General features: G+C 43.8%; 1 protein-coding gene across 2 annotated transcripts in view; it reads right to left on the bottom strand.

Annotated features, from left to right (window-relative positions):
• Positions 1 to 21,546, bottom strand: part of zdhhc2 (zinc finger DHHC-type palmitoyltransferase 2) — a 92,340-nt gene that overhangs the window by 9,996 nt on the left and 60,798 nt on the right. For both annotated transcript variants that reach the window (XM_059989271.1, XM_059989272.1), the window contains one exon: positions 14,271 to 14,397. In XM_059989271.1, the coding sequence (XP_059845254.1) occupies positions 14,271 to 14,397 (127 nt within the window). The remainder of the gene's footprint in view (positions 1 to 14,270; positions 14,398 to 21,546) is intronic.

Genomic DNA, 21,546 nt, shown 5'->3' with positions numbered 1-21,546 from the left:
TCAAGATGCTCTTCATTGACTACAGCTCAGCATTCAACATTATTATCCCCAAAAAGCTAATAAATAAGCTCCAAGACCTGGGCCTCAACACCTCAAGCAACAATCCCTGATTTTCTCATCTACAGACTTCAGTCATGGATTGGCAACAACATCTCCACAATCATCATCAGCATAGGTGTACCACAAGGCTGTGTGCTAAGATCCCTGCTCTACTCGCTCTATACTTACTACTGTTTGACTAATACAGCTCTAATGCAACATTTAAGTTTGCTGACAACACTGTTGGCCGAATCAAAGGTGGCGACAAATTAGCAATTTGGATGATATTAAAAATCTGGTTAAACGGTGTCACAACAACCAGCTCTCACTCAACGTTAGCAAAACCAAAGAGACTATAAGAGGAGGAAACCAGAGATCCATGAGGCAGTCCTCATTAGAAAATCAGAGGAGGAGAGAGTCAGTAACTTAAAATTCCTCAGTGTTAACACGATCTGTCCTGGGACCAGCACATAAGTGCTTTTACAAAGAAGGCATGGCAGCGCCTCTATTCCCTTATAAGTTTTGCAGAGTTGGTATGTTATTTAAAACTGTGACAAACTTCTACAGATACACGAGTATCCTGACTAGTTACATCACAACCTGGTATGGGAACACCAATGTCCAAGAAAGGAAAAACCAACAAATAGTGGATACAGACCAGTACAGTACAGGTAAAGCCACCCCCCCCCCCCACAATAAGTACATTTACAAGGAACGCCATAGCAGGAAAGCAACATCCATCGTCAAGGAAACCCACCATCCAAGGCCATGCTCTCAGCTCACTGCTGCTATGGGGGAGCAGGAAAACAGAGTCTTAGGTGCCACACCACGAAGTTCAGGAACAGTTATCAATTACCCTTCAACCATCAGGCTCCTGAACCAGCATGCTTAAATAACCTACAAGCTCACTTTCAAGGATTCTATAACTCATTTTCTCAGTAGAATTCATTTACTATTTGTTTATCATTATTATTGTTTTATCTGTATTTGTACAGTTTGTGTTCTTTGCACATTGGTTATTTATCAGTCTTTTTGCGCAGTTTTTCATTGATTTTTTTTGTATTTCTGTCCTGTGAATGCCTGCAAGAAAATGAATCTCAGGGTAGTATATGGTGACATATATATACTTTGATAATAAATTTACTTTGAACTCTGAAACAGTTAGCTCAGATTTTCTCTTCAAGTTGATGCTGACTGGTGTTTCATTTCAATGAACAAAACCTACATTTTTTTCTGCTTTCACACACCCAGTGTGGAGCTTCAAGCTTCAGACCACACATGTGAAATGGTAAGCGCAGTTTTCGGCAACATTTAAATTAATTTGCAGAATATCACAGGCTACACTCCTTTAGTTTCCAAATACATCTTACACTGTGAATGTGCATGCTGGAAATCATTTATCTGCTTGAAATCATCTTGCTCTTTCCCTTGGTTTCCAAAGGTACAAGGTTTCCAAACTGGATTTAAATTGTGAGTTTAAAACTTATTGGGCTGAATTATTAGAATTTGCACAATAGGTGTGAAATTTTGCACATGGGAATTTGTGTCTAAAATTTACAAAGGGACTATTTTAGAAATGGACAATTTCAATGTCTCTTGGTAGGCACTCTAGTTTAACAGATTGGCGTTATGCTGGAGAACTCAGCAAGCCAGGCAGCATCTATAGAAAAAAGTACTGTTGACGTTTCAGGCTGAGACCCTTTGGCAGGATCCGATGTGCATCACTTCTACTTGAGATAGAAAGTTCTTTGCTAAAATGCAACTGTTTAGTGTTGTAACGAGACAAACCTTACTTTGAATGTAAATGACGTATAGTACTTTTCATCTGCATTTATGTATCTGTACATAATTGCATACAGTTTTGGTCACCTTGTTATTGGAAGGACACTGTCAAGCTGGAGAGAGTGCAGAAGAGATTTATGAGGATGCTGGCTGGGCCAGAGTTCCAGGAAGAGATTGGCCACACTGGATCTTATTCCTTGGTGCATAGAAGAATGAGAGGAGATCTTGTAGAAGTTTATACAGTTATGAAGAGTATGTATATAGTCTTTTCTCTAGGGCTAGGGTGTCCAAAACTGGAGGGCATAGATACAAAAGGGGAGTGATTCCAAAGATTTCCAAAGGAAACCTCTTTAAACAGAGTAGTGAGTATTTAGTATGAGCTGCCAGAGGAAGTGAGTACCATTTAAGAAGCATTTGGATAGGTACATGAAGGGAAGGAGCTTGGAGGGTTTTGAGCTGAACGTAGGCAACTGGGAGGATGCTGTGGATGGTATGGACCAGTTGGGCTGAAAGGCCTGTTTTCATGTTGTATTACTTTATAACCTCAGATGCATTATTAGTTATTGTTTAATGAATGACTAGCAAAATCTAAAGAGAGGGTGGCAGGGCCCAATTCTGAGAGTGAGGTTTGGATGATTTAGGTCAGGGCATTTGGCCCATAGGCTGGTTCAGCTCACTGCTCTGCAGTTTACTTGTTTCTGCACTGAATTGAGGCTGTGGTCTGCAATTACAGGCTTCTGTGGCCTAAATTTCGTGAACTTCAATTCATTGCTTGCATTAAGATTTTTCTCTCTGCACATTGGGTGTTCAACAGTCTTCTTTTGTTTTAATGGGTTACTTTGGGTTTCTTTGTTCTGTGGCTGTCCAAGGATTTCAATCTCAAGGTTGTACTTGATTAACCTTGAAACTAACAGAGTCAAAGCAAGGCCCCTCGCCGAGTTCCCTCCGGCACCTTTTCCTGCCCTGGTGGATCTTAAGCCCCTTCTCTGATGTTATCTTTGTCCAGCCACAGATGCAGCATTGTAGTTTGTGTCCCACCGGTGCTGCTGCTCTGTTAAATGCGGTGCTAGTTGTCTGTTTCCATTCCCAGGTCTGTTGCTGTGTAGTTTGTCAGTGAGTCATCTTGCCCCGCTCCACCCTGCTCTCACAGACTCGAGGGGTATTCTTCATCCTGAAGTTTTCGTAGCAATAAATGTGTGGATCTAATACTCTGTCCAGCGATGGATCCTGCTGGCATGAGCTGCAGGCCCATGCCAGGCCCGATGGGGTCTGTTCCCTCTTGTCAGAAGTCTCTCCAGGCCATCACCAGATCTTCCTCTGGTTGTCAGCTGCCCTTTTGCAGTGGTCACTGCTTTATTCCAGATATTCAGTTTGATTAATGGGACTGGATGTTACAATTCCTAAAATTTCTGCACTGCACTTGACTTGAGAAGCAGCTCTTAAAGATGACCACTCGATGATGTTACTACCATTACGACACATCTTCAGTTGTGTACCTCGACATCACTGGGTGTTTTGGCCTTTTATCACAAGACTCCCTCAGCAGAGGCAGGCCTACCACAGGCTGATCAGGCCTGGGTGTGTGACACATAGTTTGTCCCTAGATAGTCACTTGGCAGCCCAGACAGCATCCCTTCTTTTCAGCCACAGCCAGTGACTGCTCATTTCGGCAGCATTAGCAGGTGCTTTGATTGCCTTCCTATGGGCCTGCCCTCTGACTCCTCCTTCCCTCAGCAGCCTTACGATGGAACTGGCTACAAAGCCCCTGCACCCCACCTGAACTGGGCGCACTTTTATATTCCAGCCTCACTCCTCTGCTTCAACTGCAAGGTTTGCATATCGCAGCCTTTTCCGTTCGTAAGCCCCATCAACAGCATCCTCCCAGGGGACCGTCAGCTCAGTGACAAAGACAGGAGTTGGACCAAAGGACCAGGTCAAGCCGCAGGTTGGTCGTTGCAATTTCAGATGGGAAGGTAAGTTTCTGGCCTAAATCAACACGCATTTCCCAGTCCCTAGCTGCACTCAGTGGGCATGAGTCTTGAGGCAAGGGGTTAGCCCCCGGTTTCTCTCCTTCCTGGATGAAGGATGATAATTGTGGGATTGTTCCCTGGACATTGAGAGGCCTGGTGTTGGTGGTTACTCTCTTACTCAAGTTCAGCTGCCAAACGCCTCAGCACTTGGTTGCGCCATCAGGTGTATCTGCCTTGTGTTAGGCTGGTCTTGCAACTAACCAAGATGTGCTTGAGGGATGCCAGAACTGTGCACAGAGGACAGGCTGGACCCTCTCCCAGTCAAAGATCTAGGTTTGTAGGAGAGGGCAGGACATCATATGTTGCTCTGATAATGAAGCTCAATCTATTTGACTCCATGCTTCACAGCTCATTCCAAGTGATTTTCCTCCGCTCAACACCCTCCCACCTCATCCAGCAGCCTTGCTTGGTTTGGGATATTGCTTTGGCACATCTGGCTGCTGCTTCTAGGTGGCGCACCTCTACCACCACCAGGTGTCAGAGTTCAGTTGTAGCCTTTTGCCAGGTAGTTTTCATTACTCCAAGGCCAAAGCCCCCTCTGCCCCGTTGGACATAGCCCACTATGTCCAACTATGTGTTGGAGGGCAGCTTCTGCGTCCAGTACTGCTGCAGCTGGGGTCCATTTCTTCCCTGTTGCTAGAGCAGCAGTAACGCCTCTTACGATTGGGTCCTGAGGTTTTTTTGAGTGTCATTTCCAGCCTTGCTTTGGCACATTTGTATTCCTCCACCAAAAGGGCTCTGTTCCCGTAAAGTCCTATGCTGCTAAGGCATCTCAGTAACCCAAGCCACTTCCTCACATGTGAGTTCACCAGCCTCTCCAGCCGATTTGCATGAGACATAGTGACCTCATAGACGGTAACTGGCCACATAAGTCGGGGCAGCAGTCCAAACTGAAAGCACCAAAGCTGCAACTTCCCTGGGAGAGCCGAGTTGTTGATTAGCTTGAGGCCACTGATTGTATCCTGCCTTAGTTGTTCCACCTGCTCGGTGTCTCTGAGGTCTGCGTTGTACCAACGTCCGAGGCTTTTGATAGGTTTCTCCAGGACAGTTGGTATTGGCTCAGCGTTGATACAAAAACTTAGGTCGGTTAGCCGACCTTTGACAATTGAGATACTGCAAGACTTTCTGGGTTTGATCTCCATTCATGCCCATTTGATGTTCCCCTGGAGTTTATCCAGCTGGCGTTTGATGCATGCTTTTGTTGTTGTTATTGTGGTCATGTCATCCATATACGCCCTGATTGGAGGACAATGCAGCCCATTCTTCAAGCGTTTCCCTCCAACCACCCATTGTGATGCTCAGATAATGACCTCCATTGCCATGATAAATGCCAGAGGAGAGATGGTACAACCCACCATTATGCTTATCTCAAGGTGCTGCCATGTGGTGGTGTTACTGTGTGTTGTGACACAGAACTGCAGATCCTAGATGTACGCTTTGACCAGCTTTGTGATGCCCTCTGGAACCTGGAAAAAGTTGAAAGCTGCCCAGAGTCTTGTGAGGTACTGACACAAAAGCATTGGCAAGATCTAGGAAGACCACATGCAGGTCTTTCTTTTCTTTCTTGGCAGTTTGTATCTGGTGCCAGATGACATTTGAGTGTTCCAGACATCCTGGGAAACCACATACTCTGGCTTTCTGCACTGATGTGTCGACAAAGTTGTTGCTCTGCAAAAAGGCTGAGAGTCTTCGAGCCACGACACCAAAGAAGATCTTTCCTTCCACATTCAGGAGACTGATCTGGTGGAACTGACTGATTATTGAGGAATTCTTCTCTTTGGGAATTTATATCCCTTCCGCCCTTTGCCATGCCTTGTGTATAATTCCATTTCCCATGCCACCTTCATTAGATTCCAGAGGTATTTCAGGATGCCGGGGGTGTTCTTATAGAGCTTATATGGGACACCATTGTGTTGATGCTGATGCTGATCTTGCTCGTTTATCTTTACTTTCCACCTCCCTCCATGTAGGGGGCCTTCCATCTATCTATGCTCAGGTTGGTGGATTGGTGGCATGTCATTCGGAATGGTCACTGGCTCATGCCTCTGGTTGTCAAGAGTGGATCTACATACTTTGCTGATAAATGTACTTAGAACCCTTCAACAACACTAGCCTACACAGAGTTTGGGCTATGGTCATATCACACACACAAGATGGCGATTTCTTTATGCAGGCAAGTTTGAGAAGAACGCTTGGAACTTGACCTCCAGTGTGGGAGTCTAAGGTTTTGATGAAATTTCAAAGGGCCATGTACTGCAGTTGATTCTGCACCCTGCATTTCTCTTGAACGTACAAACATAACATACAAATTAGGAGCAGCAGCTAGTCACCCAGCTCCCAAAGAGTGTTCTGCCACTTAATAAATGCACAGCAGCTGATCAGACCTTAATTCCCCAATTCTCATCTATCCACGGGAAATTTTCAACCATTTGCTTAATAACAATTCACGTACCTGTACCTTTAAAGCATTCAGAGACTCTGTTTCCACAGCACTTTGAGTTCCAAAGACTCAACACAACAAGTGAATAAAACAGCCTAATTTCTATCTTAAATGGGTGACCACTTATTCTTAAACAGTGACCCGTGGTTTTGGATTCTCCTCACATTCAATCAGTCAAAAGACCACTCAGATTCAATCAAATCCAGCACCTCTATTCTAAACCTCAGTTGACACAAGCCTAGCCTATTCGAGCTTTTCTCATAGCCAATCAGCTCATTTAAAACCCTTCCTTAAATCAGACTTATCTTGAAAACAGTGAATCAGCTGTGTATTATTTAGATCAGATAATACGTGTTATTTTTCCTAAAAACACTGACAGTTTCACATCTTCCAACAGTATTCTCCACTTGCTTGATCTATGACACAAGATGAAATCATGTCCATTCTATCTATAGATGAACAGAATCTCCACTGCAATTCCGGAAGCAGTTCTCTGGGAGGTGATGGTAGTGGAGGACTAAGGCAATGACCCCACCTCCTACATTTGGGAAAAAGAAGATATTTTGGGGGAGTTCAGAGACCTTGCATTTGTGACCACCTTCAGGACTAAGACATTTCTAAATGCAGAAATACAAAGTGGTCTTTCCTTCTACAAATATCAGCTGGTTCAAATACAATGCAATGTGACAAATTACTACAACAAATTCAATCACCCAGTATTCCTATTCTCACCAGCTTGTATCAGCTTTGTTTTCCATTCAACAAAGTTTATGATCATCATACAAAATGCTGGAGGAACTCAGTAAGTCAGGTAGCATCTATGAAGGGAAATAAACAGTTGATGTTTCAGACAGAGATCCTTCATCAGGACCAAAATCATAATAGGGTTTCTGCAGAATTTCTTTGTGTTTCTAATCATTATTATCAGTTTCAATGCATCAAGCTGTGGTTCCCTCCAACTTTGAGAAGACCACTGTCATCCCAGAACCCAAAAATAACAATATAAGTTTTAATAACAACAGTCCAGTGCTCTAACATCTACTATCGTGAAGTGCTTCAAGAAGTGAGTCATGGCATGATTCAACTCCATCTTTCCAGACAAGTTCGACCCACTACAATTTGCCTACTCTGCAACAGGTCTACAGCTGGTGCCACCACCCTGGCCCTACACTTAGAACTGGAGCATCTGGACAATAAAGTCACATACATCAGACCCTGGCAGTTAATGCCTCTAAATGCAATGGGGTCCTTGACTTCCTGACCATGTCTGCAATCAGTAAGGACAGGCCATAATTATTCTAAAATTTAGTGTTCCACAAGATTGCATCCTCAGCCCCCTACTCTACTCCCCATACACTCATGAGGGTATGGTCAGATTCTGGTATACAAGTTTGCAGATGAGAACACTGTAGCACGCTGCATTACAAATAATAAAGAAGGAGATAGAGAGCTTAGTGACATGGTGTCATGACAAAAAAAAAATAAGAGCAGGTCAATGACTTCAGAAAAGCAGGCGATGCAAATTCTCCTGTCTGTATCAACAGTGTTGAGGTGGAGAGAGCTGAGAGCTTCAAGTTCCTAGGTGTGAACATCAACAACAGCCTGTTCTGATTCAACCATGTTGATGTCATGGCTAAGAAAGCTCACCAACACCTCACCTTCCTTCGGAGGCTAAAAAAATTCAGCATGTCCCCGTTACTCCAATTTTTCTTCTTCTTATTATTATCATCAACATGTCCACGGACAGTCCATACATGGCCCAGCCAGAACCGGACACATTTTTGCGTCTTGTTGTTGAATTCAGCAAGACCTGCAACAGTACAGGGTTCCTCTAGCGATGGGCATCGCAGGAGATGTTGCAGGCTCAGTTCCACATTCACAAGTTGACGGGCTGGTTGCATATCCCCATGTGCTTAGTGACACCTTTGAACGATCTACACCAGTCCTGAGTCTGTTAAGGCACTTCCTGGTTGCCCAGCTGCCATTAGCTCCTGGGGGAAGACTTTCATCCGGTGGAATTTCCATCGTTGGGGGTTGTTTGAGACTGGCGAGCTGGTCTTTCCACAAGGTGATGTGGGCTTCAGATGGGGTTGATTGTAATGGAACAACACTGTTCATGAAGCTCTTCCTTCACTTTAGGCGGCTGGGTGTAGGTGTATGACCACGTAGAGGGTGCTGCTCATCTGATGTCTGACGGAGTCGTTCTTTCTTGCTGGCTACCGTTCTTATATCAGGGTAGAGATACCAGCTGGATATACAAGCTGTTGGTGTTTGTTGGTCTTAAACAACCTGTGATAAGTCGGCAGCTTGAATTCAGAACGGCATCCATCTTCTTACCATGAGTAGATCTTTCCCATGTAGGGCAGGCGTATTCAGCAGTGGAATAACAAAGAGCAAGCGCACTGGCTTGCAATGTTTTCCAGCTTGCTCCCCATTTTGTGTTAGTGAGTTTATTCAGGATGTTGTTTCGTGTGCTCACTTTTGCCTTTGTTTTATTGATGTGGTGCTTGAAAGTGAGGCATCCGTCAAGGGTGACTCCTAAGCAGATAGGGTGCTCGCAATGCGTCAGTGTGGCTCCACACCAGGTCACTTTAAGCTGCCTTTTGGCTTCACGGTTCCTGAGGCGGAAAGCACAAACTTGTGTCTTTGATGGGTTTGCATGGAGGTGGTTTTCTTCATAGTAGGATGTTAGTCCCTCCGAGGCCTCAGAAAGCGTTTTCTCCACGGTGTTAAAATCAGTGCTTTGGGCAGTGATGCATAAGTCATCAGCATATATAAAACGGTGTGTGACATCATCTATAGGTTGGTCATTCGTGTAGATAGAACATAGAATAGTACAGCACGAGAACAGGCCCTTTGGCCCACAATGTTGTGCCAACCCTCAAACCCTGCCTCACATATAACCCCCCACCTTAAATTCCTCATATACCTGTCCAGTAGTTTCTTAAACTTCACTAGTGTATCTGCCTCCACCACTGACTCAGGCAATGCATTCCACGCGCCAACCACTCTCTGAGTGAAAAACCTTCCTCTAATATCCCCCTTGAACTTCCCTCCCCTTGCCTTAAAGCCATGTCCTCTTGTACTGAGCAGTGGTGCCCTGGGCAAGAGGTGCTGGCTGTCCACACTGTCTATTCCTCTTAATATCTTGTATACCTCTATCATGTCTCCTCTCATCCTCCTCCTCTACAAAGGGTAAAGCCCTAGCTCCCTTCATCTCTGATTATAATCCATACTCTCTAAACCAGGCAGCATCCTGGTAAATCTCCTCTGTACCCTTTCCAATGCTTCCAAATCCTTCCTATAGTGAGACAACCAGAACTGGACACAGTACTCGCAAGTGTGGCCTAACCAGAGTTTTATAGAGCTGCACCATTACATCGCATCTCTTAAACTCTATCCCTCGACTTATGAAAGCTAACACCCCATAAGCTTTCTTAACTACCCTATCTACCTGTGAGGCAACTTTCAGGGATCTGTGCACATGTACCCCCAGATCTCTCTGCTCCTCCACACTACCAAGTATTCTGCCATTTACTTTGTACTCTGCCTTGGAGTTTGTCCTTCCAAAGTGTACCACCTCACACTTCTCCAGGTTGAACTCCATCTGACACTTCTCAGCCTACTTTTGCATCCTATCAATGTCTCTGCAATCTTCGACAATCCTCTACACTATCTACAACACCACCAACCTTTGTGTCATCTGTAAACTTGCCAACCCACCCTTCTACCCCCACATCCAGGTCGTTAATAAACATCACAAAAAGTAGAGGTCCCAGAACAGATCCTTGTGGGACACCACTCGTCACGACCCTCCAATCTGAATGTACTCCCTCCACCATGACCCTCTGCTTTCTGCAGGCAAGCCAATTCTGAATCCACCTGGCCAAACTTCCCTGGATCCCATGCCTTCTGACTTACTGAATAAGCCCACTGTGTGGAACCTTGTCAAATGCCTTACTAAAATCCATGTAGATCACATCCACTGCACTACCCTCACCTATATGCCTGGTCACCTCCTCAAAGAACCCTATCAGGCTTATTAGGCACAATCTCCCCTTCACAAAGCCATGCTGACTGTCCCTGATCAGACCATGATTCTCTAACTGTCCACAGATCCCATCTCTAAGAATCTTTTCCAACAGCTTTCCCATGACAGACGCAAGGCTCACTGGTCTATAATTACCTGGACTATCCCTACTACCTTTTTTGAACAAGGAGACAACATTCGCCTCCCCCCAATCCTCCGGTACCATTCCCGTGGACAACGAGGACATAAAGATCCTAGCCAGAGGCTCAGCAATCTCTTCCCTGGCCTCGTGGAGCAGCCTGGGGAATATTCCGTCAGGCCCTGGGGACTCATCTGTCCTAATGTATTTTAACAACTCCAACACCTCCTCTCCCTTAATATCAACATGCTCCGGAACATCAACCTCACTCATATTGTCCTCACCGTCATCAAGTTCCCTCTCATTGGTGAATACCGAAGAGAAGTATTCACTGAGGACCTTGCTCACTTCCACAGCCTCCAGGCACATCTTCCCACTTTTATCTCTAATCGGTCTTACCTTCACTCCTGTCATCCTTTTGTTCTTCACATAACTGAAGAATGCCTTGGGGTTTTCCTTTACCCTACTCAACAAGGTCTTCTTATGCCCCCTTCTTACTCTTCTCAGCCCCTTCTTAAGCTCCTTTCTTGCTACCCTATATTCCTCAATAGACCTCATCTGATCCTTGCTTCCTAAACCTCATGTATGCTGCCTTTTTCCACCTGACTAGATTTTCCACCTCACTTGTCACCCATGGTTCCTTCACCCTACCATTCTTTATCTTCCTCACCGGAACAAATTTATTCCTAACATCCCGCGAGAGATCCTTAAACATCAACCACATGTCCATAGTACATTTCCCTGCAAAAACATCATCCCAATTCACACTCACAAGTTCTAGCCTTATGGCCTCATAATTTGCCCTTCCCCAATTAAAAATTTTCCTGTCCTCTCTGATTCTATCCTTTTCCACGATAATGCTAAAGGCCAGGGAGCGGTGATCACTGTCCCCCAGATGCTCACCCACTGACAGATCTGTGACCTGACCCAGTTCGTTACCTAATACTAGATCTAGTATGGCATTCCCCCTAGTCGGCCTGTCAACATACTGTGACAGGAATCCATCCTGGACACACTTAACAAACTCTGCCCCATCTAAACCCTTGGAACTAATCAGGTGCCAATCAATATTAGGGAAGTTAAAGTCACCCATGATAACAACCCTGTTATTTTTTCACCTTTCCAAAATCTGCTCCTTGGTTTCTCTGCTGCTACCAGGGGGCCTATAGAATACCCCCAGTAGAGTAACTGCTCCCTTTCTGTTCCTGACTTCCACCCATACTGACTCAAAAGAGGATCCTGCTACATTACCCACCCTTTCTGCAGCTGTAATAGTATCCCTGACCATTAATGCCACCCCTCCTCCCCTTTCCCCCCTCTCTATCCCTTTTAAAGCACTGAAATCCAGGAATATTGAGAATTCATTCCCGACCTGGTGCAAGCCAAGTCTCCATAATGGCCACTACATCATAATTCCACGTATGTATCCAAGCTCTCAGTTCATCACCTTTGTTCCTGATGCTTCTTGCATTGAAGTACACACACTTTAACCCTTCAACCTTTACAGCCTTTATTCTGCTTCTCTTTCTTCAAAGCCTCTCTATATATTAGATCTGGCTTTACTCCATGCACTTCTTTCACTGCTCTATCACTCCGGGTCCCATCCCCTTGCAAATTAGTTTAAACCCTCCCGAACCATGCTAGCAAACCTACCAGCAAGGATATTGCTCCCCCTCGAGTTCAGGTGCAACCCATCCAATCTGTACAGGTCCCACCTTCCCTAGAAGAGATCCCAATGGTCTAAAAATCTAAAACCCTGCCCCCTGCACCAACTCCACAGCCATACATTCAACTGCCATCTCCTCCATTTCTTACCATCACTATCACATAGTACTGGCAGCAATCCTGAGAACGCCACCCTTAAGGTCCTGTTCTTCAGCCTTCTGCCTAGTTCCCAAAACTCACACTTCAGGACCTCATCCCTCTTCCTGCCTAAGTTGTTGGTCCCAACATGTATCACGACTTCTGGTTGCTTTCCCTCTCATACCAGGATGTCATGCAGCTGGTCAGAGACATCCTGGACCCTGGCACCCGGGAGGCAACAAACTATGTGGGTTTCCTTCTCACGTCCACAAAATCTTCTATCTGCTCCCCCACTATACGGTCTGCAATGACGACAGCTCTCCTCTTCTCCGTCCCATCGTTCTGCACCACAGGGTCAGACTCCGTGCCAGAGGCCCTGCCACCGTGGCTCACACCTGGTCGGTCGTCCTCACCAACAGCATCCAGGATGGTAAACTTATTATTCATGGGAATGGCTACATGGGGTGCTCTGCACTACCTGTCTACTCTCCTTCGCTTTCCCCCCTCGGACTGTCACCCAACGACCTGCTTCTGGCAGCCTAGCTGTGACTACACCCAGATGTTGTACAGCAGCGGAGTGAGCACACTTCCCGGAGGAAGGCCATTCTTCTGAATTCGCCACCTGCTGTGCTTCCACCTAGTTCAACACAAAACCGGCCATTCTGAAACATGCTTCCTAACAGCTCTGTTCAGTGAATATCTTTTGTCATCTCCAGGGTCTTGCTGAGGAGGCGCCTATGGTTCACTGTATTGTAAGCTGCTGACAAGTCTACAAAAACAGCAGCTGTTACCATCCCTTGCTCAAATCCATCTTCGATATATTGTGTGAGGTTGAGCAGTTGGCTTGTTGTTGATTTGCCGGGGTGGAAACCTGCTTACTCTGCGATGATCTTCTCATTTAGAGCTGGTGTTTGATGTGGCAAAGCAGTGAGATTAGCCGAAAACTCTTAGGATCTGAGGGATCTTTTCTGGGCTTTAATAGTGCTATTTCATGTGACCTCCACCACATATTAGGTAGCTTGTGTGTTGCTAAACAGTGGTTCAACAATTGTAGGAGCCATTTCTTTGCTTGCTGTCCAAAATGCTTTATCTGCTCCGATGCTATGTTGTCAAGACTAATTGCTTTCCCATGTTTTAGACTAGATATACCAATTTCCAGCTCTTCACAGTGAATGGTCCAGTGAAGCCAGAGTCATCACTGTACTTCTTCCTATCTAGTTGTGCTCCTGATTGTTTCTTGTTGGTTTTTCCATTTAGGAACAACTGGTGTGCAACTTGGTTAGCAGACACATTGGGATGTTGGGCAGCTTTCTTGGGATTGCCTCCAAGTTTGCATATGAGAGACCATGCCTTCTTGCTGTTTTTTGTAAGATCTGTTGTCTCTATCAAGTTTTTATTGATGCACCATAGAAAGCATTTTGTCTGGATGCTTGGTGTGGCAACTGCTCTGCTCATGACCACAAGAAACTGCAGGAAGTTGTGGACACAATACAAGAACCACCCTCCACTCTATGGACTGTCTATGCTTCTCACTGCCCCAGTAAAGCAGCCAGCACAGGAAATGACTCTACCCTCTGCAGACATTCTCTCTTCTCTGTCCCATTGGGCAGAAGATACAAAAGCTTGAAAGCACATTCCACCTGGCACAAAGGCAGCTTCTATTCCACTCTTATCAGACACCTGAACAGACCTTTTGTATGATATGATGGTTTCTTAGCCTCACAATCTACCTCATTATGATCTTTGTACTTAATCTTTAACCTGCACTCTTATTGGTAGCTATTATACTTTATTCTATGTTGTTATTATTTGACCTTATTCTTGCTCAGTGTACTGTGTAATGTCTTGATCTGTATAAATAGTATGCAAGATAAACTTTTCACTGTATCTTTGTACACATGACAATAATATACAAATACCAGTGCTATTGGTATAGTATTCTAGACTCAATTTTATACAATCAAGATTGTATTAAGGATTTGAGAAGTCAGGATAATGAGTAGTTACCTTGTAAAGACAGGCAGCAACCAGTACTTCTTCTCATCACCAAATACCTGCTTCATATTCTTGCTGCAGCCCAAGCTAAACCCATTCTTGTCTGGTCCATGTCGGAATACAGGTGCTCTGAATGCCTCTGAAACAAGTAAGCCATTATTTTAACTTTATTGCTTGAAACTCACACCTGAATATTTAACTGCAGAATGAGTCAGTAAACTGAAGAAAATCATGAGTGATATGTAGTTAGGAAGGGGTCTATTATCCATTTTAGAAAGGATAATACATCACAGTACAGCCCTTCAGACGACAAGTGTTGTGCTAATTTTTTAACCTACTCTGAAGTCAGTCTAATGCTTCCTTCCCACATAGCCCTTTCATCTGTGCCTACGAGATTCTTAAATATCCTTACTGTATCTGCTCTACCACCAACCCTGGTAGCATGTTCCATGCACCCACCACTCGCTGTATAAAAAAAAACTACCTTTCACATCACCCCTTTCCATTCGTCCTATCACTTTAAAATAATAGTCATATTAGTCATTTATGCACTTGGAAAAAGAAGATGACTGTCCACTCTATGCCTTATCACCTTATATGCTTCCATCAAGTCACTTCTCATCCTCCTTCGCTCCAAAGAGGAAAGCTGTGGCTCACTCAACTTATCCTCACAAGACTTGCTCTCTAATTCAGGCAGCGTACTAGTAAATCTCCCCTACACTCTCTCACTAAAGCTGTCTCATCCTTCCTATAATTAGGAGACAAGAAATGAACATAATATTCCAAGTATGGTCTAACCAGAGTCTTATAGAGCTGCAACATCACCTTGCAGTCCTTGAACTCAATCTCCCGACTACTGAAGGCCAAGGCACCATAACTACCCTTTCAATTGTGTGGCAATTTTGAAGGATCTATAAAGGTGGACCTTAAGATCCTTCTGTTTCTCCACACTGCTAGGAAACCTGCCATTCACCCCCTTCATGTGACCTTTCACTTCCTAACCCAAGTCATTTATAAAAATCACAAAGAACAGAGTTCCTAGAACAGATCACTGTGGAACACCACTTACCATTGAACTCCATGTGGAATATACTCTAGCCGCTACCACACTCTGCTTTCTATACACCAACCCATACTGAATCCCGTGTAGCCACGTTTCACTGGACTCTGTGCCACCTCACTTTATGAATGAGCCTACCATAGGGAACATTGATGAACATCTTACTAAAATCTATATACATCACATCCACTGGTCTAACTTCACCAATTTTTGTCACTTCCTCAAATAATTCATTCAGGAGTGTGAAGCACAGCCTGCCCCTCACAAACCATGTTGACTATCCTTAATCAGACTATTCTTCTTCAAATGCTTGTAAATCCTGTCTCTAAGAATCCTCTCCAATAGTTTGTTCACTACTGATGCAACATTCGCTGGTCTTCATTTCCCAGTATTACCCGTTACCTTCCTTGAACAAAGGAATAACATTTGCCACTCTCCAATCTTCTGGCACTACTCCTGTGGCCAGTGAAGACACAGAAATCATTGCCAAAGGTGCAGTAATCTTTTCCCTCAGTTCCCTAAGTAACCTGGGGTATATCCCTCTCTCAAAGTTCCAGCATATTACCCTGTCCTCACATTTGTCAAGATCCCTCTCGCTGGTGAATAGTGAAGCAAAGTATTCATTAAGGACCTCCTCTACCTCCTCTGACTCCAGGCATGTTTCCTCTCTTATTCCTGATTGTCCTGCCCTCACTCTAGTCATCCCCCTGTTCTTCACCTACATGTAGAATGTTTTGGGGCTTTCCCTTATCTGACTCACCAAGGCCTTCTCATGCCTCTCTTAAGTCTCTTCTTAAGCTCCTCCCTGATTATCTTACAACTCTCTAGAGTCCTGTCTGATCCTTGCTTACTAAACCTTAAGTATGTTTCCTCTTTCCTCTTGACTAGGTGTTCCGCATCTCCTATCAACTATGTTTCTATTAATCCTACCATCCTTTCCCTGCCTCAATGAGAGAAACCTATCCAGAACTCCATACAAGCATGTCCTTAACAACTTCCAAATTTCCACTGTGTATTTCCAGAGTACAGTTGTTCCCAATTTATGCTCCCAACTTCCTGCCTCATAACATAATACAATCTCCTCCAAGTAAATATTTTTCAATACCTTCTGCACCTATCCCTGTGCATACCTATAGTAAAGGTCGGTGAGTTGTGGTCATTGTCTCCAAAATGCTCACCCACCCAGAGATCTATCAGATCAGGTTTATTGCCTGGTACTGGATCCAGAATGGCCTCTCCTCTAGTTGCCCTATCTACATATTGTGTCAGGAATCCTTCCTGGACACACCTAACAAATTTGGCCCCATTTAAATCTCTTGCACTATTGAAATACCAATAGTTTTACACCATTCCAAAATCTGCCTCTTGGTCTGTTCGTCAACGTTTCTGATGCTATGGAGGGGGGGGGGGGGTATATATATAGAATACTCCCTTCCGGTTTCTGACTTCTACCCACACTGACTCAGTGGATGATCCCTCCACGACATTCTCCCTTTGGCAGCTATGATACCATCCTTGATCAGCAATGCCACTCCTCCACCTCTTTTACCTTCCTCTTGAAACATCTAAATCCAACAATAATTCTTGCCCTTGTGACAACCAAGTCTCTATAATAGCCACAATGTCATAGATTCACATACTGATGAGTGCTCTGAGTTCATCCCCCGGTTCCTGATACATATTGAATTAAATTAGACAGGTTTCAATCCATCCATGCTGTATCCACTGCATATTCTTCCTCACAGTATCTCTACATACACCATGTACCTACTTTACACCATCCTCCATCCTCTGACCTATCGCTCTGGTTACAATTCCCTGACCAACCTAATTTTAACCCTTCCCATCAGCTCTAGCAAACCAGCCCACAAGGGTATTGGTCCTGTCAAAATCATGTGTAACCCATCTCTTTTGTACAGGTCACATCTACCCCAGAAGAGATCCCAATATCCATAAATCTGAAACCCTGTCCCCTGCACCTTTCTTCAGCCACACAATCATCTGCCATATCATTCTCATCTTACTCTCACTGGTGAGAGGCGAAATGTTAATTCATCGCTATATCATCAATGATGCGTAAAGCAGTACAGAGTTTATTATCTAGTCTTCCAATCTTCGTAAGATCAGTCACAGTTTTACTTTGCTTTAATTTTAAAGTTCCATGTTCCATGTTGCACCTGAGTAGCTGTCGAAGGAGAATTAAAGAAAAATGAATGCACAGGTGGAAGGTAGATTTTAAATGGCTTTGGGTATTTCAGGCAAAACAAAGGGGGAGGGATGAGGAGAGAACTCCAGGGTATTTAAAGGTTGTCACTAAATCATAATTGTTAGTGACTGTGTCAGCACTTATCTGATCCTACACTGACCAGCTTGTTTGGCGATTTCATAACCACCCTCTGATTCAGCCACATTACAGTGGGCTGGAGGAACATTTAGATCAGACCTGGAGAGAATGATGAAAGGTACTGGACAAGAAATATTAACTACAATTTCTCATTCCATGACTGTTGACTGGTGCTTCTTGCATTTTCTGCTACTATTTTAAGTAAAGTTGGCAGGTGTCTTTCTCTAGTATTTAGGAACTGGAGTTTTTACAGCAATCTGATTACTGATACTACGCTTTTAATTCCAGATTTATTCAATTACTCAATTTTAAATTGTCAGCTGCCATGATGAGGTTTGTACTGGTGTCTCCAGATCAATAACGTGGGTCTCTGTATTTGAATTGCAATGTTATGACACACTGTTACTGTTGCCTCTTACAGCTTACTATTTTGGCTACAGTCACTCCACAGATTAAAATCAAAGACATTGCATTTTTTTTCCCTGAGTTAGAAAAAAGCAGATCTTTTGTTGTTCTCTGCACATCAAAACACAGAAGTATTTTTGTATTCTGTGAGCATACTCTGAACACGGAACATTTGCACATCATACTATTCTTATTTTACTCAAATGCTTCTGGAATGAAATATATGCAAGATGATCATTAGCCTGTGAGGTGTCCGCGACAACTGATGTTTCATAGCAAAATGCAATTGTTGCTACAATGTCTATTTTCAACTGACAGAGTAACTCTGCCAACTCAGGCCAAGGTCAATAAATGAAGCATTACACTATATAATTGTCTTAGATTTGGGTGTTCCATCAGAATTCAACATTGCATGAAGCAGCCAATGAGGAAGTTCTGTTTCAATGTGACAAAAAAGATACACCTACATTTCAAATGTGAAAATGTGTATTTAATCCAGAACCTTTCATTCACTGACATTTAAAAAATAACAGGAAAAGGAAGAGAATTTGGAAAATATGTAATTGCTGGAACCACTGAAGATGCAACACCAGTGTGATCAGTGTTGTTGAAATACACTAAAAATAACACTAATGTATCAAAAGATTAGAATATTTCTCATTTTTCACATAACAAAAGCTGGCATTTATACAGCATCTTTAACGTAGAACATTTTTCAGAAGGGCAATCAGAAATTAGACATTGTACCCAGGAATGTATTATGTGAAAGATTGGAAACCTGATCAATGGAATTTTAAGGAGGGAAAAAGAGGGAAATTTTCATTAATGTAACTCGCCAAGTAAAGGCAGAAGAAGTGCAAAAGATTAGAGACAGAAGAAAAGAGAGTCTGAAGATTAACTTTATAGCTGGAGAAAATTATATTTAATGATTGATGAGATAAGAAAGGATTTAAAATCACAAACTAGTAAATTTTATTGGAAATATTGGTAAGAACAGTGAGAGTGGGAATGTGTAACAGGATGTAGGCAACAAAGTTTCAGATGAATTGGAAAAAAATCCATCCGATTTTGATGACAAGAGTATGGATGACAGCATATGCTTTTTAAAAATGGTTGTCTTAAAGGTGTACATCAAATAGTGCTGCAAAAAATTGTTTATTTTTTTATTTTCATCTAACAGGTCTACATTACTGGGTTGAATCAGCCAACTTCACCAAGAAGGAAAAAGGAGACCTTTCCATGTGAGTAGGAGGCATGTGCCAAAAGTTCAGCTAAGGATTGCACAAGGGCAGATTCATTATGATATGGTAGCTTTTACTGAGGTGGTCGCACCCAGAGTGCAGGTTTCAGATAGTAGATGGGTGACCACCAGAAGTATGGGGAGTAAGCAGTCAGTGCAGGGTTCCTCTGTGGAACAAGTATCCTTCAGATACTGTTGTGGGTGGGAGAGAGGTTCGCCTATTGGGGCACAGCACGACAGCAGGGCCAGTGGCACTGTGTCCAGCTCTAAGGCTCAACAGGGAAGGGTAAAGACAGGCAGAGTAGTAGTGATAGGGATAGGAGACAGACAGCAAATTCTGTGGCCAAGAAAGAAATACCAGGATGTTGGTCCCTCCCAGGTGCTAGGGTCCAGGACATCTCAGAGCGGTTGCAGATATTGTCAAGGGAGAGGCTGAGCAGCCAGAGGTCATGGTGCACACTGGCACTAATGACATATGTAGAAAGGTGGAGGAGGTCCTGTGGAGAGTATAGAAGTTGGGAAAGAAGCTGAAAATCAGGGCCTCCAAAGTTGTAATCTCTGGATTACTCTCCATGTCACATGCTAGTCAAGGCAGGAACAGGCTGATAGTACAGATGAATGAGTGGTGAAGAACTGGTTCAGGGGTCAGGGTTTCAGGTTCTTGCATCATTGGAACCTCTTCTGGGGCAGGGGTGACCTGAACAAGATGGACAAGTTGCACCTAAACTGGAGGGAAACCAATATCCTAGCCAGAAGCTTCACTAGTGCTACTCAGGAGAGTTTGAACTAGTTTAGCAGAGGATGCGAACCAGAACAACAGGTTATAAAGTGGAGGGACACAAAGGATGGAAGATGTCAGGGCCAGTAAGATCAGGCAGGAGCAAAGTAAGAGATACCATAGGAAGGATAGTGTATTTTAATGCTAGGAGCATTATGGGTAAATGTGATGAACTTGGAGCATGGATCAGTACATGGAACTCTGATGTTGTGGCCCTTACAGAGACTTTGTTGAGAGATGGACAGGAATGTGTGCTTAATGTCCCAGGGTTTTTCATGTTTTAGGAAAAATTGAGAGGGAGGTAAAGGGGGGAGGGAGAGTTGCATTACTAATCAGGGACAATATCGCAACTGCACTCAAAGGGGACAGAATGGAAGGCTCATCCACTAAGTCTATATGGGTAGAACTCCAATATTATAAGGGTGTAATCAGTCTGATGGTATTGTACTACAGACCTCAGCCCCAGTAGCCACTGGGACACTGAAGCACAGATATGCAAACTAAGAAAAGGTGTAAAAACAACAGGGTTGTTGACGTGAGGGGCTTCAACTTCCCTTATATAAACTGGGACCTTCTTAGAGCAAGTGGTTTAGATGGGGCAGAATTTGCTAGGTGCATCCAAGAGGGCTTCTTAAATCAATATATAGAGAGTCCAACAAGAGGAGGGATTCTACTGAGTATGGTGTTGGGTTATGAACCTGGCCAGGGGTCCAACCTTTCAGTGGATGAGCAGTTAGGGAACAGTGAGCACAAATGCTTAACTTTCAAGATAGCTATAGATAAGTATGGATGGACCTAGTGAGAGAGTATTAAACTGAAGCAGGGCAAATTACAGGAGTATTAGGGTAGAACTAGGGAGAGTTACTTGGGAACTGTTGTTTTTGGGCAAGTCCACACTCGACATGTAGAAGGTGTTTAAAGACCAACTGCAAACAGGTAAATTCTACGCAGAAGGAAGGACAAGGAAGGCGACGTAAGAGAACCTGGATGTTGAGGGAGGTGATGAATTTAGTCAAGAAGAGAAAGGAAAAGCATGTGAAACTCAGGAAGCTAGGATCAAACAGAGTCCTGGGGATTATAAAGTAGCCAGAAAAGAACTCAAGAAGGAGATTAGGAAAGCCAGGTGGGGGCATGAAAAGTCCTTGGCAAATAGTATTTAAGACAGTCCAAAGGTATTCTATGCATACATCAGCAGCAAGAGGACAACTAGGGAAAGAGTAGGACCACTTGCTTGGATGTGGTTGAGTAATCTATGTATGTATTAATCAAGTAGAAGAAAGTGGAAGATAGGCAGATCAGTGTCAAGAGTCTTAATATGCTAGGGCATTTTGATGTAAAGGAGGAAGTTGCGTTGGGTCTCTTAAAGAGCTTTATAGGTGATTAAAACCCCAGGGTCTGATGGGATATACCTTAGGTTATAAAAGAGGCAAGTGAAGAGATTGCTGGGGCCTTCACCACCAT

Source organism: Hypanus sabinus, chromosome 14 (genome assembly GCF_030144855.1).
Source record: "Hypanus sabinus isolate sHypSab1 chromosome 14, sHypSab1.hap1, whole genome shotgun sequence".
NCBI lineage: Eukaryota > Metazoa > Chordata > Chondrichthyes > Myliobatiformes > Dasyatidae > Hypanus > Hypanus sabinus.
Note: the sequence above shows the minus strand (reverse complement) of the source record. Positions and strands in the feature narration are given on the sequence as shown.